Source organism: Nannobrachium achirus (assembly GCF_963921795.1).
Source record: "Nannobrachium achirus genome assembly, chromosome: 23".
In the NCBI taxonomy this organism is placed as follows: domain Eukaryota; kingdom Metazoa; phylum Chordata; class Actinopteri; order Myctophiformes; family Myctophidae; genus Nannobrachium; species Nannobrachium achirus.
In genome coordinates, this window is record NC_137830.1 from 50707299 (window position 1) to 50723835 (window position 16537).

Here is a 16537-nt window from a genome sequence, read left to right on the forward strand (position 1 = left end):
CTGATTTTGATGCTATATACATGAATGTTGCTGGGGACCCCCTGGAACGCCTTCAAGGACCCCTGGGGGTCCCCGGACCCCACTTTGAGAATTACTGTATGATGATATCATGATCTATAAATCTGTACAATATTCATGTTTAAATGTGTTACCCCCCCATCGCTATGGAAACCAAACCATATTGATTCTATAAACCCCCCCCCGTTCCTGATTATTACATTATGATACACCACCCTGTCTGTCTGTCTGTCTGTCTGTCTGTCCTCACAGCCTGTCTGTCTGTCTGTCTGTCTGTCTGTCTGTCTGTCCTCACAGCCTGTCTGTATGTCTGTCCTCACAGCCTGTCTGTCTGTCTGTCCTCACACAGAGACACAGTGGAGTCAGGGTCATATAACCCAAAGCCAGCATAGAGAGGTTCAGTAAATGTGTCCTGGACGGTATATAGGTGTGTCAGTGTGTCTGATGACACTTCATAGAAGGACAGAGTCCCAGCAGGACAATCCAGATACACTGCTACTCTTTTGGAGCCAGAGGGACGATTAGGAAGGTAAGTGAGCTTACTATTGTGTGTGACAGTGTATCCGTTACCATGGTTACCATCATAACAGGTCAGATTCCATGACATTTTATTGCATCCAAGCTCACATTCCTCACCCTCTCCTTTCCTACTGATTCCTCTGTAAGTTACTGCTATATCAACCTCTCCACTCCTCTCTACCTCCCAGTAACAGCGTCCAGTCAGACCCTCTGTACACAGAACCTGGACCTTTCCATCAAACCTTTCTGGATGATCAGGATATGAATGAGGCTGTTCCACCCACGTTGCCTTCCTGTTGGTCTCAGAGAGAGAGAGGTTTGTGTCTGCTGTGTTTGAGTCCAGTGTGAGACGATGAGAATCTGATGAGAAAACAACACAGTAAACATTAAATACATCATTCACTGAGTGACACACATACGCACAGGCGCACACACACACGCACGCACGCGCGCACGCACGCGCGCACGCACGCACGCGCGCACGCACGTGCATGCATGCAAATACACCCACCCACACACACACACACTATAATAATGGATCAGGTAAGGTGTGTGTGTGTGTGTGTGGGGGGGGGGGGGGTTACAGAATCAATAAAGTTTGGTTTTCCATAGCGATGGGAGGGGGGTCTCTGTGTGTCTAACACATTTAAACATGAATATTGTACAGATTTATAGATCATGAATACAGTGGTTCTCAAAGTGGGGTCCGGGGACCCCCAGGGGCAGGGGCGGTAACATAGGGTACACCTGGGAGCTCAAGCGTACAGCTATGAGACGTTCGCCGGAGCCGGGTCTTTTTGGACCGGACTGCCACCCCACTTTTCAGGCTATCGACCTATTTCTTCTGTCATTTGGTCCGTTTTTTCCCCCCAAACGGCGCTATGGTCCCTATGTCCCCATTGTCTTGCTAAATCGCTGCTGGAGCTTGTTGCGACCCCCAGTCACTCATGCTAATTGCTTCCAATACACAAGTCTGTCTGCTATTACATGTTCAACCGGTTCTGATGGGCCAGGCTGCAGTGGTGTAAAGTAACAAATTACATTATACTCACTCAAGTAGCCTACTGTAGGCCAAGTACAATTTTGAGGCTTTCTCAGAGGCAAGTATTGTAGGCTACTTTTACTCTACTACAAATATTTGTAAACAGCTGTTACTTTGCATATTTCGATTATTATAAAGGCATACATTAACCACTTCAGTCTATATATTTAGGCCATTAGAAATGAAAATACAAGATCACAATGCAGACGCTTAGCTATAATTGTGAGCTTAGAACTGCTAAAATATTTGTATCTATGGTAGGCTGTGAAAACCTGTGAAATGGGACATTCTGCAAATGACTACGTTTTATTTATACAGTACATTTTGATACCAAAACGTCATTATGCAAGTACATTTTGGACATGGGACTTCTAACAGAGTATTTCTACTTTTAGTTACTTAAGTAAAACATGGGAGTACTTTTCTATTTTTCTTCACTGACGGCCGGGGCTGCTAATCGAGCATCGGCTCGCTCACTCTCTCTCTCCTCACTCACTGTAGTCAGTGCGATGCAAAGCAGTTCATATCTAACTTTAACAGTAGCTTGAATTTCCCTTCCTTTATTCACATTTAAACTTAATTTATTTTCTCGAAAATACATTGAGCGTAGCAGAGCCCTAGCTCATCCATAATGCTGAGATTACAGAAGGCATAATATGTCTACAACATTGTAGGGTATAATAATTAATATTGAAATAAGAACAGCAGGATAAAACAAGTTATTTATTGTGAAAAAGGGGTGGGGTCCAAAACGAGCACCCAGCTCAATATTGAAACTTCATCGCCCCTGCCCAGGGGTCCTTGAGGGGGTTCCAGGGGGTCCCCAGCAACATTCATGTATAGCATCAAAATCACTGTAACCACTTTAACCATTTACTGCTGAACGATTGACTACTTGAAAATAGACGATCTACAAGGTCAAAACGCGCCACATTGCGGGACGTTGTGAGCTTGTAGATCTGCTATTTTCAAATGAAGAATATTGGGAAAATGTTGTGTCTGGCACAAACGTTTTTCAGATGGGGTCCTTGACACACACCTAGACACATGCGCTCTGTGAGCTTGTAGATCTGCAATTTGTAAATAGCCAAGGTGTAAAGTATGGATAAAGTGGTTCAAATGAGTGATGCTGTGAACATTTTGCTGGGGACCCCCTGGAACCCCCTAAGGACCCCTGGGGGTCCCCGGGCCACACTTTGAGAAGCATCAACCACTTTAACCCTTCATCGACCGGTGTCTCCCAGGGCTCTATACCCTCCACACTCCAAAATAGCCGATCTACAAGTTCACAACACGTCGCAGCACGATGAGTTAAGAGCTTGTAGATCTGCTATTTACGGTGAATGTTCACGTATTAAGACATGTCCAACATTGGGACGCGGGGTTTAAATGGTTAATGGTTCAAAGAAGGTTCTTTGAGGAACCATCTGTGGTTGTGAGCTTGTAGATCTGATATTTGGGCGGGCGGACATATCTCAGATCTTAATGGGTTAACCGCTTAAACCTTATTTCAAATATAGTGAAAATAGCAGATCTACAAGCTCACAACGCCTCACACAGTGTGGTGCATTGTGAGCTTGTAGATTGGCTATTTTCACTATATTTAAGCAGTTCTGTTTTAATGCATTTATTTTTGGGGAAATGTTTTTAATTTCAATAAACAATGCATTGATGAAAAAAATAAAAGTGCTGTAGTTGTAATTTGTACTTTTTAATAATTGTAGCCGTGGACCCAGTCACCAAAATGGGAGGGGACATGTGATTTTCTGCGGTACTTTTTATTTCTGTTTTATCTATTAGTTTGGTCATTAAGGTCCACAGAATGAGAGGCCTGCTCTGCTGGAAACATCGCGAAAGAAAGTTATGGCCATTTGTATATTCACTGTCCCATTGACTCCACTAGAAATATTAAAAAAAGGAAAAAAAGTCTGCTTTAATTAGCATGTGAGGGGTCAAACTGGGGGTTTTTCTTCATGATCCTGAATCCAATGCAAGCATTTGTTTTGCATGAAAACATTCCTTGGGCTAGATTTCGGCCCCCCAAATACTGTGAAAAGTCATGAGTCATCACCTTTTTTCCACTTTTCACAGTTTTGGGCTGCTGAAGGTTAACCCAAGGAATGTTTTTCATGCAAAACAAATGCTTGAAATGGATTCAGAATCATGAAGAACCCCTAGTTTGACCCCTCACATGCTACTTAAAGCACATGTATTTTATTTTTTTAATATTTCTAGTGGAGTCAATGGGACAGTGAATATCCAAATGGCCATAACTTTTTTTCGCGATGTTTCCGGCAGAGCAGGCCTCTCATTCTGTGGACCTCAATGACCAAACTAATAGATAAAACAGAATTAAAAAGTATGGCAGAAAATCACATGTCCTACCCTATTCCTTGAGCTTTTGGGCTTGCGGGTCCCCGGCTATTGAGTATTTACTGGATTTTCAGGACAGGAAAATGTGGATTCAAGACATTTCCTCACTAATGTGTTTGTAAAGATGTCTAGTAACACATTTCATTTAATAAATTCCTTCTCAAGACATTTCCTCACTAATGTGTTTGTAAAGATGTCTAGTAACACATTTAATTTAATACATTCCTTCTCAAGACATTTCCTCACTAATGTGTTTGTAAAGATGTCTAGTAACACATTTCATTTAATAAATTCCTTCTCAAGACATTTCCTCACTAATGTGTTTGTAAAGATGTCTAGTAACACATTTCATTTAATACATTCCTTCTCAAGACATTTCCTCACTAATGTGTTTGTAAAGATGTCTAGTAACACATTTCATTTAATAAATTCCTTCTCAAGACATTTCCTCACTAATGTGTTAGTAAAGATGTCTAGTAACACATTTCATTTAATAAATTCCTTCTCAAGACATTTCCTCACTAATGTGATTGTAAAGATGTCTAGTAACATATTTCATTTAATAAATTGCTTCTCAAGACATTTCCTCACTAATGTGATTGTAAAGATGTCTAGTAACACATTTCATTTAATAAATTCCTTCTCAAGACATTTCCTCACTAATGTGATTGTAAAGATGTTTAGTAACACATTTCAAAAGGTTGAAACTCCCCTAGGCAGGGGTGTCACACCAAATTCTGGGCCCTGGGTACAAGGATTCACTGCGTGAATGTTCCCATGAATGTTCTTCATAGGGGAGGGGGTTTAACCCATTTAGACTGGGAACGTATTATTACGCGTTATGTTGTGCTTTAACTATTGAAAAATAGCAGATATACAAGATCACCGTGTGGCACCAAGTGCCGCTCTGCGAGCTTGTAGATCTGCTATTTTTGAAAAATAAAATTGAAAACCCTTTGTTTATATGTCAGTGGTGCTCAAACCTTTTCATGTGAAGGACCCCCAAAATGATATGTATTTGGCCACGGACCCCCATCTCAATATATTTAGTTCCAGGGACCCCTCAGAAGCAAAAATTGAGTTACAAAATACATATATATACAAGGACGCAACGCGGCACACGGTGCCACGCTGTGAGCTTGTATATCTGCTATCCAAAGCCTTGTTTTGTGTGAGAATCTCTATTTGTGGGAGCGTTAATTAAAAAGTATCTTTCTTAGTTTGTAGAATCCTAGGAGACACTGCTCCTCAGGAGTCCAGATCACCTGGAGGTTCTCTGGTTCCTCCAGAGGTTCTCCTGGATGGAGTGGAGGAGTGGAGCAGGACTAAGGTGCTCCTCACCTGGGTAGAGGGGAGCATGAGGTCCTGGGCTGTTCCCCCTCACCTCTATGGATGTGGTCAGCAACACTTTGTATCTGCTGAAGAACAGCTAAGCCTGTTGATTGAACTGTATTTTAAATGGTCTCTCTAGGGGTCCCCAACCCCAGTTTGGAACCACTGCCCTGGAGGGGGTTGAATTTCAATGTTTTGGATTGTGTTACTGAACACCTTTAAAACACATTGCTGAAGGTTTTTATAATATCCTCTGAATACAAGGAGGGAGGGGCCAACACAGTATAAAACACTGTATAAAACTGTGTATAAAATGTCAATGTGACAGACAGACAGACAGACAGACAGACAGACAGACAGACAGACACTCACATCTTGTAAGGAGTTGAGGGTTAGTCCAGTGTTCTCCTCCATGATTCACACTGTAGGAAATAGAACAACAATGAATCAATGTCTGACTGTCTAACACACACACACACACACACACACACACACACACACACACACACACACACACACACACACACACACACACACACACACACACACACACACACACACACTAGGGTTTAATACCGGGGTCCCGGGATCCGGGCTTCCCGGGCAGAGTGCACGTAAATTCCCTCCCGGGAATTGGCGGCGAGACCCGTCGTCCTGGAGGTTGTGTTTTTTCTTGTTAGAAAATACAATTTACTAGCAGCGCAGAGGCAATTAGACTGCCTGACACGTTATCCTCACCAGCCGTGCAAGCATCTCATCTGTTTCAGCTGTGTGGAAGGATTTTACCAGTCTCTGTGAGCTGTCAAGCAAGCCTGTCATCGAATATAGCTGATCTACCATCTCACAACGTAACGCAAAGTGCCGCGTTGTGAGCTTGTAGATTGGCTGTTTTCACTAGGCAAGTTTACTTCTTAAAGTGATGCGGAGAAAACACTGACAGATGATAATGGCACATTTATTTTCTTATTGTTGCATTAATTATGCTCTTAACGTTTTTACATGAGAAACTCTCCAGCAAAAAAAAAGGAACAAAATAGCCTTCTACAACCAGCTAAATGAAGAGCACGCACACCGTTCGTGAGAAGCTGCGGTGCGGTGTCGCGCCCTGTGAGCTTGTATATCTGCTATTTTTCTATAACTACGAAACACTAGATTTGACATCAATTGCCAAGAAATAAACTGTAAACACCAATAACGCATGCATTATTGATGTGTCCACTCCACCCAGTCAATTGCACTCACAAATGGCAACTCTAAATATGAAATAGCCTACTCTGTTGGTTTGCATTTCCACACAATATATTTTAACCAGAATTAAAACATCTGACAGCACTTTGTGACCATTTATGAATTGTATTGGCGTAGGCCTACCTTTCAAAATGAGTGGGATGGTTGCACACTTGTGCTTGTTTGCTTGAAGTTAGCAGAGCGAAGATGATTTTTGTGTTGCAGTGAACAGAAAAGCGCTTCTCTAAGTCGTGATATTTTGTTTTTAAACAAGTAGGCGCAGAATTTGCAGAAAACGTCTTTTCAAAGAGATTGGCCTACTGTATGTGGCAGGAAAATGAATAACATCCATTGCTGCTTTTGACAGTCCCGTGAATCGCGCAGCCACAGAGACCGTGTGTGGTGGATGATGTGAATTTGTTTTGTAGCCTAATGTCCGATCGGATATAAAGGTCCAACAACAGCGAGTCCTGAACTGAAGTCCGGATGACAGCGAGCCCCCGCGGACTGGCAATGATCATCATATCTTTCTAGTGAACTGAAGTTCTGATGACAGAGCCAAGCCCCCGCCCTGCGGACCGGTGATCATATCTTTCTACTTTTTGTCTCCGCCAGGCCGAGAGATATAGGAGACCGTTTTGCACCGTTTTTTCTTTTTTTTATATATATATATTATATATATATATACTGTATATATATTAGGGGTGCCACGGTTCACGGTATAAAACCGAACCGTACGGTACGCCCTGCACGGTACCCCGTTCAATACGCCTTTAGGAAACCGCGGTCTTTTTGTGTTTGCAAATTAATTAATTTCTTACAGCTGGACAGCCACTGTGCATCGTGCACAAGACAATCTCCACTAAACCCCGCTCCGCAAGTAAACACGCACTATAGCCCTCACCCCCACCTACTCTGTAACAAGAGCCGACATTCACACTCGCAGCAGAGCAAAGCAGTTGAGTCCTCACAGAGACAGAAAAACAAAACGAAGCAGCTAGTCGCTAAGCTGTGCAGTGCGGAGCGCACGCATTGTAGTTGTTGTAACATGGAGAACAAGTCCAGGAGAAATCTGCTTGTTGTTGTTAGTCCCAAACATCAGTACAGTCTGTTTTTAGACTGACCATAGCAGGCAGCGTTAGCAAGCAACATAGCCAAACGTAGCGTAGCCCCCAGCCAGAGTGTCAGACACCCGCTAGTCTCACTCACTCACTCACTGACTGACTGGAGGAACAACGCATGGTGAGTGTTGTTGCCATGTCTGATTATTATAAGCCACGTTGAGCTTGTTTTTATGTAAAGTTGCTTGTAGGCTAAATAATGGTGGATGCGGTGGTGAGCTTGTAGATCGGCTCGGCCACTTTCAAATAGCCGACGTGTATAGGTTTAAAGACCTCACGTGGCCTATATTCACTTATTTAAGCCTTGTTTTCATAGATCTGGTTGCTTATTCCTCTCGCAAAGTTTGGCAACACAGTGAACACACCCGTCTATTTTGGTTATAGTAATGAAAACTTACAGAGGTAGATTTGCTCAAGCTTGTAGCCTACTATAGTATCTCTTGTTGTGTGCAAAACAATTTGTTCATAAATAAAGCACTTTGAAACTGAAGACGATGGCCAATATTGATGATAATAGAAAAGAAAATAATTTTCCCCCTTTTTATTTTAATTTTATATTATTATTTTTTTAACCCACCTTAAGGCTAAGAGGCACTGTCATAATTCAATTCGCTTAGAAGCAAAATAAAAATAGATTTTTGGAAAGTAATTTATTTATTTTTATTTTTTTAATGCAAAACACGTACCGAACCGTACCGAAACCGTGACCCCAAAACCGAGGTACGAACCGAACCGTGGGCTAAACGAACCGTGACACCCCTAATATATATATATATATATATATATATATATATATATATACAGTATATATATATATATAATATACATATATTAACGGGACATCCCGGGGAGCCCGGGATAAGGTCAGAAAATTCCCGGGATTTAAAATGAGCTAAATTCGGGAAAGTATTAAACCCTAACACACACACACACACACACACACACACACACACACACACACACACACACACACACACACACACACACACACACACACACACACACACACACACCTAGTCTACTCTACTCACTTCAGAGTCTCCAGTTCAACATTGTAAGGAAACACTGCACTAACCAACATGGACACAGTCCAAGTCTACTCACTTCAGAGTCTCCAGTGCAGCAGAGAGCTTCTTCAGACCAGAGCCTCCTAAGTGGCTGAAGTTCAAGTCCAGCTGTTTCAGATGGGAGGGGTTGAAGGTCAGAGCTGAAGCCAGAGAAGAACAGCCTTCCTCTGTGAGCCCACAGCCTGACAACCTGCAGAGAAATCCATATTTAACAAAGTGCTGTTGATGTTCAAGTAGAGATCCACACAGAGAGAAAACACACTATTTATTTACCTCAGGATCTGCAGTCTACACTCTTCACTCTTCAGTAGAGCAGAGAGTTGCTCCACTTGTGATTCCTGCAGGCAGTTGAAACTGATGTCCAATTCTCTCAAATGGGAAAGATTAGATCTGAGAGCTGAGAGCAGGATGTCAAATCCTGTCTGTGTGAAGTTACAGCCAGCAAGTCTGTAATTAAAGATTACATATCTGGATTGATTATCAGAGTTTTTGGAGGAGGGACCAAAGAGATGGAAAGAACAGGCAGGCAGGAATAATGTGAAGTAAATCATGGTCATCTTCCAACAGGAAGCTAACTGACAGGAAACAGGAAGCAGCAAGTTAACAACAGATTAGTCTCGCGTAGCCAGACAACTATTCCACAATCTCTGAATGCTTGTCTGGGACAGCAGCTCCCTAACGGTGAGTAATGGAAACGGGCATTACCGTTCAAGAAAATATATTTAAAAATGTAATTTCTGCTAAGCAGCAAGCTATACATGCTTATATGATTTTTATTTATATAATGATAAATGTGTGCGATGTGAGACGGAAACGGAAGTGACGAGGAGGCTTCACTTCCGCTTTAACCGGTACTCATCGTTCTTCTCTCAATGCACCAGACTGTATGACGGGAGCATTTCCAAATCGCGGAGTCAACAGTCTGGCCACGCGAGACTAACAACAGATGATCCAGCAAACTGACAGAGAGGACGGACAGACAGACAGACAGATAGACCTGGTAGTTATAGTAATAGTTGTAAAAAAAAAAGTAAAGTGAAAAACCTCCCCGGGGTGGTGACCACAATCGCCTCCTCCTTCAAAGGGAAGCCTACTAACACTATGGCCCCCTGTGGACTCAATGAAGAATTTGACATCAAGCCTTTTGTGTGACATGTTTTCCTTCATCTGTATATATTTATTTATATATTTTTTTCTATTCGTGTGTACATATGTGTTGTTTTTCTGATGTTACCGTCTTTTATTATTGCCTTTACTCATCTGATTACATTTTGTGTACTGTTTATATATTTTGTTTTGGTCTTTTCTTTAGGCGTATACTGAGGGACTCTGTGTTTTTTACACATGTTATTTTGTTTACATTGTTTGGCTATTTTATAGCTTTAACCAGGCTACACTGGTAGACTGTTTATAAATATTGTCACTAGCCCAGATCCTCTGATTTTTAAAAGGGCAGTGTTATTAGAGAGACTGTGTCTGTCTGTGTCATTCACTTTAGACCTGATGAGACGCAGAAGGGCGTCGAAACGTTGTCGATTTTAATGTTATAATTAATAAAGAATCAACTTTGGGAGCGAGCCACCAGTGTGTGGACTTCATCTTCTTTTCCAAAAAAAAAAGTACACATAATATATCAATATTTTATCGCTTCTTATTATTTTTATTATTTGTTTCTAGTCAGTGTGGGTTACCATGATATCAGCCTTTATTGACTAAATGAAACAGACAACAGACTGCTGGTGCTGGTGGGCTGGGGAACCAGCAAACCTTCCAGTCTGTGTTTACACCAGTTTGACACTCAATGATTGTGTAAGTGGACGTGATAATTCCCTAGCAGCCATGATGGATCACATATTGTATTTACTGTAGCGTATCAGTGTGATGTGATGCCAGAGCATAGGGGAGGCTATGCCTTCCCAAATGCTACTGGGTAGTTTTCAAATTAGGCTATAGCCTATGTTCTCTAGCCTAAGAAAAAGACAGAGAACATCTTAAAGGACAGCAGTCATCCCGCCCATTCCCTGTTCTATCTCCTCCCATCCAAAAAACGTTACCAGAGCATCTCATCGCACACCACCCGTCTCAGTAATAGTTTTTATGCTCAAGCAATCAGGTTGCTTAACGAAGAGATGAAAGCGAGACGTAGGTAGTCATGTGCACTGTACGCAGTTTTTAAACTGTACACTGTTACACTGTATGGTTTTTGTTGTTTTTGGGTTGTCTTGGGTGACTTGTTGTCTTGTTGTTGTGGGTTGATGTTTTTGTGTGTAATAAGGCTGAGAGTGCTCCTGGCACAAGCATTTCATTGTATGTCTGTACCTGTATGGATATGCATGTGACTAATAAACCTGAACCTGAACCTGAACCTGAACCTAATATACAGTATGAGCGCAGCATTATATAGACAGATTTCTTGTTTACCAAATTTGAGACTTCATGCGCAGGTGCCTAAAATGTAATCAATTCCCCAAATGTGTTGTTTTGGGGTGCGCTCAGCGCTCAGCGCGGGTTTCAGTTCATTCGTACCTCTTCTGTGTTGGCTGGTGAGACGTCACCCGGCCACAACGGCATTGCACGCTGAGAACAGCTGACTGTACAAGCTTCAGTCATACTATAGCCTACAAGCTCACATCACGTTGTGGATGTGCCCGTAGGGACTCTGAGCTTGGAGGTCTGCTATTCTCTGCGTGCAACATCGTTGGAGAATAAAGGCTTGATCCTGATGGCCATGGGCTGCAGCTGCTGTGATCATACTCATAGAGCACTCTCTAGTCTCTGTCTCTCCGTTCTCAGTGGAGGAAAACGTACTGCGATTTTTTTAAACGTATCAATACTGCATTATTGAAATACTTTGTTACAAGTTAAAGTCCGGAATTCAAAATGTACTTGGGTAAAAGTAGGCTACGAAAGTGATGGCATCAAAATAAGCTCACAACGTGTCACAGCGCGACGCGTTGTGAGCTTGTAGATCGGCTATTTTCAACTATTCTTTATAGGTATAAAACAGGGCTAAAGAAGGTTCTATGTTTTATAATATAATCATTTATATCTGCAAAGTAACTAAAGTTTTCATATAATTGTAGTGGAGTGAAAGTAGCCTACAATATTTGGATCCGAGATGTAGTGGAGTAAAAAAGAAAAACAGCCTGGCATAGATGCTGTTTGGCTCACCCGCCGCCTAGTGGCCAGAGTGAGGACTAACCAACACCATATCATGATTCTACCATGATGTCAACTTAATGCACACTCCTCTTATTAGAATAAAACAATAAATAATAAAACAGAACTAATCTAAATAATGCTGGTTAATTAATCTGACCTCAGTATCTCCAGTTCACAATGTGGACTCTTTAATCCAGCAGAGATGAGTTCCATGAATGAATCCTCCACGTTGTTATAACTGAGATCCAATTCTCTGAGATGTGAAGGATTAGAGCTGAGAGCTGAAGACACAATTTCATAATCTGGCTCCTCAAGTAGACAGCCAACAAGCCTGTAAATGTAGAATATGTAAAAACAGAGATTATCAACACAGATTAGATCAAGTTCATGTTCAAGGAAAAAGAAAAAAACAAAACCATGAAAAAAAAAATCATTCAACCCCAAACATGGATCACATGGTGAGGGTTGTATCAACGCAGCCCCAGAAGCATTTCCACTTAAACCAGGAGGAACACTGATGTGAACATTTGAACTGTTTGTTGTGTGTCTTTAATGGTTATTTTATGTTCATAGGAGTTTGGTCATTCTAGGGTCAAGATCACTTGACCTTTGGTGTTGTCAATGTTTTGAGGGCACAAAGGTCAAATGCCAGGACAGGAAGGTCATCAAATAAAACAATGATTTAATGTCCATGGAAATAATTAATTTAACCCTTTTACTGCCAAAAATCTATTGCCAGTAAAAGTGTGTGTGAGACACACACACACACACACACACACACACACACACACACACACACACACACACACACACACACACACACACACACACACACACACACACACACACACACACACACACATATTAGACAGTGTTTTTGGTGAATAAATTAAGTGTTTGGTTAGAGGAGCTACAGGACTGTGGACATAGGAACATAATGTGACTGTTGTGATATTATAATATATTATACAGGTACAGTATAACTCATGTCTGTTTTATTTAACTACACTGGTAATATTACATTATATATGTAATGTGTTTTTTTATTATTCTCTTCTAATACATTTTCTATTATCACATGACTACTAACCGAGCCTTTCTGGTGTTCCTCACAGCTGGGACCAGTCTGGATTTCCCCCAGTTGGTTGTTGTTCTGTATTTGCCCAGGTCCAACTCATCCAGAACCTCCTCTGACGTCAGCAGCATGTGGGCCAGAGCTGAACACTGGGAGTGAGTCAGTTGTGTCTTTGATCTGTCCCCTGACTCCAGGTACTGTTGGATCTCCTGATGCAGTGAGTGGTCGTTCATCTCCATCAAACAGTGGAGGATGTTGATACATCTGTCAGGAGAGAACCTTTGATCATTCATCTTCTTCAGGTTGTCGATGGCTCTCTGGATGCTCTCTGGACTGTTCTGTGTCTGACCCAGTAGCCCCCCTAACAGACTCTGGTTGGACTCCAGTGAGAGACCATGAAGGAAGCGGAGAAAGAGGTCCAGGTGACCATTCTTACTCTTCGTGGATTTTTCAAAGGCTTTCTTCAGGAAGTCATCAAGGGTCATTTCTTCTTCTTCTTCTTCTTCTTCTTCTCCTCCTCCTCCTCCCAGGAATGTCTTCAGTACCTTCATGTTGTTCTGTGTGTAACAGTGGAACAGGTAGACTGCAGCCAGAAACTCCTGGATGCTCAGATGAACAAAGCTGTAGACCTTTCCCTCAGATTGAACAGTCTCTTCTTTGAAGATCTCTGTGCACACTCCTGAGTACAGCGAGGCGTCAGTCACATCAAGACCACACTCTTCCAGGTCTTCTTGGTAGAACATCATGCTACCTTTCTCCAGATGTTCAAATGCCAGCCTGCCAAGCTTCAGAAGAACCTCCCTGTCCTTCTCCATGAGCTGCTGTTGATTCACATCATGATACTTCTTCCACTTCCTCTTGGTCTGAACCCACAGGAAGTGGCTGTACATCGCAGTCTGGGTCTTGGGCAGCTTTTCTGTCTCGTCTGTCTTCAACATGTCCTCCAGAACGGTAGCAGTGATCCAACAGAAGACTGGGATGTGACACATGATGTGGAGGCTCTTTGACGTCTTCATGTGTGAGATGATTTTGTTGGCCAGCTTCTCATCATCACTGAATCTCTTCCTGAAGAACTCCTCCTTTTGGGGATCTGTGAACCCTCGTACTTCTGTCACCAGGTCAACATGTGCAGGAGGGATCTGATTGGCTGCTGCAGGTCTGGTAGTTATCCAGAGGAGGGCTGAGGGGAGCAGATTCCCCTTGATGAGGTTTGTCAACAGCAAACCCACTGATGAAGTCACTGTGACATCAGAAACAACGTCATTGTTCTGGAAGGCATCAGAATCAATGTCAATGTTCTCGAATTTCAGCGGAAACCTGCTTTCATCCAGACCATCAAAGATGAGGCCAACCTTCCAGACAGCGAGCTGCTCTGCTGTGACCTTCTTTAATTCTGGGTGGAAACGATGGATCAGTGAGAGAAGACTGTGCTGCTCATCTCTGACCAGGTTCAGCTCCCGGAATGAGAAGGGAACCAGGAGAATGACATCTTGATTTTCCAAACCCCTTGCCCAGTCCAGAGTGAACTTACGCACAGAGAAGGTTTTTCCAATACCAGCGATGCCCTTGGTCAGAACTCTTCTGTTTGGTTTATCTCTGCCAAGGAGGAGGGGCTTAAAGATGTCACAGCATTTGATTGGTTGGTCATGGAGGGTCTTCTTCTTGGAAGCTGTCTCAAGCCGCCAGACCTCATGTTGGGTATTAACCCCTTCACTCTCTCCCGCTGAGAGGTAGAGCTCTGTGTAGATGCTGCTGAGGGAGGGCACTTCAGTGACATATGTCACACGATCAAGACGGTTCAAACCAACCTTATAAACCTTTAAATACTCCTGTGGACTGACACCTGCTATGAGAAGACAATGAAGACATGTTAAACATTCAAGTTAATGTATATCTAATATACCATTAAAACTATGTCTTAAATACCCTTCTGAAAAGCTATACAATCTGTCAAAAAAGAGTGAAAAAAACAGCATAATAAATAACTTTGTATTAGGGGTGTAACAATATAGTAAATGAATGGAAAAAAATCTTTTTTAATTTGCAATGATCTACTGCATACATGGGCAACTGGTGGCCCGGGGGCCACATGCGGCCCCCACCTTCACTTGATGCGGCCCGCAGGTTAATACCGGAATACTGATATATTATTGATTTCAGCTGTTACAATTCCAAACATGACCTGCTTTAATTCCATCAGTCTATATTAGTAGCTTAATGACTAGTATAGTAGTATTAAAATGTATTTTTTTTATGTCCAATGTATTTGCATTTAGGTTCATAAAGTTAACATGACTATATAACTAAATTCAAAAACAACAAAAAATAATTCAGGATTCCAATTCAAAAGAAGCAAAAATAGCCGATCTACAAGCTCAAAACGCATCGCAGCGCGATGCGTTTTGAGCTTGTAGATCTGCTATTTTTGCTTCTTTTGTATGAGATACTAGAATGAGAAAGTAGGACGTAGCAATATGCAATGTGGCCCTCTGGAGTGAAGGTGGAAATATAGTGGCCCTCGCCATCATCAAAGTTGCCCACCCCTGATCTACTGTATCGATTTGCAAAAGCAAATATCGTACCGTTTGGCTCTGCATATCGTATTGTATCGTTTAAAATGCAATACTCGGTATGGAATCGTTTTGCAATGCAAATAATCTATTGTATCGAAACTAAGTATTTGTGCCTTGTATTTAGCAATTTTAAGAGGTAAAATTAAAAAGAGGGGTTTAATTACTTTTCCATTCCGTATAGCTACTCTTGGTCTATCGATAAATGTGTGTAATCTCCATATATTTGCTAAATAATAACAGGGTTTACTTATTTTATACCTAAAAAAATGCTCTATTGACACGTTTCACACAGATTTCATTTCTTTGCTAATATAGTTACTATATCGATTTTAAATCATTGAATTGAATCGTATCGTATCACGATGAATGAACCAATATCGTCCATGTATCGTATCAACCATGTATTGTGATGTGTTTCGTATCGTTGTTCAGATGTATCGTTACACCCCTACTTTGTATCATTTGTTTTTGTCTAAATGCATAAGTTAATCACCAGTATTTATTTAACATTGATACAGGAATACAACGTGGACATTTCGTCTGGTGATGTTTTCTGCTATTTAAACACTTAATTAATTGATACAAAATGTTAATTAGTGTAAAATGTTTCCAGTCTTACTTTGTTCACTTGTGGTTTGACTGGATGTCTTCTGTTCAGGTGTGGTTCTGAGTCTCTCTCTGTGGAGACGAAGACAATATAATATAGATAATATATAGTTTAATATATTAACTTATATTATTGAACTAACCGCTTAAGACCTGTATACTTTGTTGTACAATGATTAGCACTGATATACAAGCTCAGGAAGGGCTGTGATGCCATAATTTAGTGAGCTTGTAGATCTACTCTTTTCACCAAGCTTTTTGACCATATATTGTATAGATGAAAATGAATTACTTGACCTGGCCTGCATGGTACAAACACACTGCCCAGTTTAGTCGGGGGTCTTAGGGATAAAAAATGGTAATTTCGTGCTAATCAGTCTAAAAGCACCACATTTTGCACAGATGTAGCCCAGGGCATGCTC

The 16537-nt window shown here is 41.6% G+C and overlaps 2 protein-coding genes across 2 annotated transcripts; both read right to left on the reverse strand.

The window, feature by feature from the left end:
* Nucleotides 1-334: 334 nt before the first annotated feature.
* On the reverse strand, nucleotides 335-11270 carry LOC308308972 (stonustoxin subunit beta-like; the record flags this gene model as incomplete). The annotated part of the gene is made up of 4 exons (XM_080754425.1): nucleotides 335-897; nucleotides 5657-5706; nucleotides 8737-8807; nucleotides 11226-11270. The coding sequence occupies 4 exons, from the start codon at nucleotides 11268-11270 to the stop codon at nucleotides 335-337; spliced, it is 729 nt and encodes a 242-aa protein (XP_080610551.1).
* A 738-nt stretch (nucleotides 11271-12008) lies between these two features.
* On the reverse strand, nucleotides 12009-16044 carry LOC308308973 (protein NLRC3-like; the record flags this gene model as incomplete). Its single annotated transcript, XM_080754426.1, has 3 exons — nucleotides 12009-12192; nucleotides 12952-14688; nucleotides 16034-16044. 3 exons carry the CDS (start codon nucleotides 16042-16044, stop codon nucleotides 12009-12011), a joined length of 1932 nt encoding a protein of 643 aa, XP_080610552.1.
* Between the last annotated feature and the right edge of the window lie 493 nt (nucleotides 16045-16537).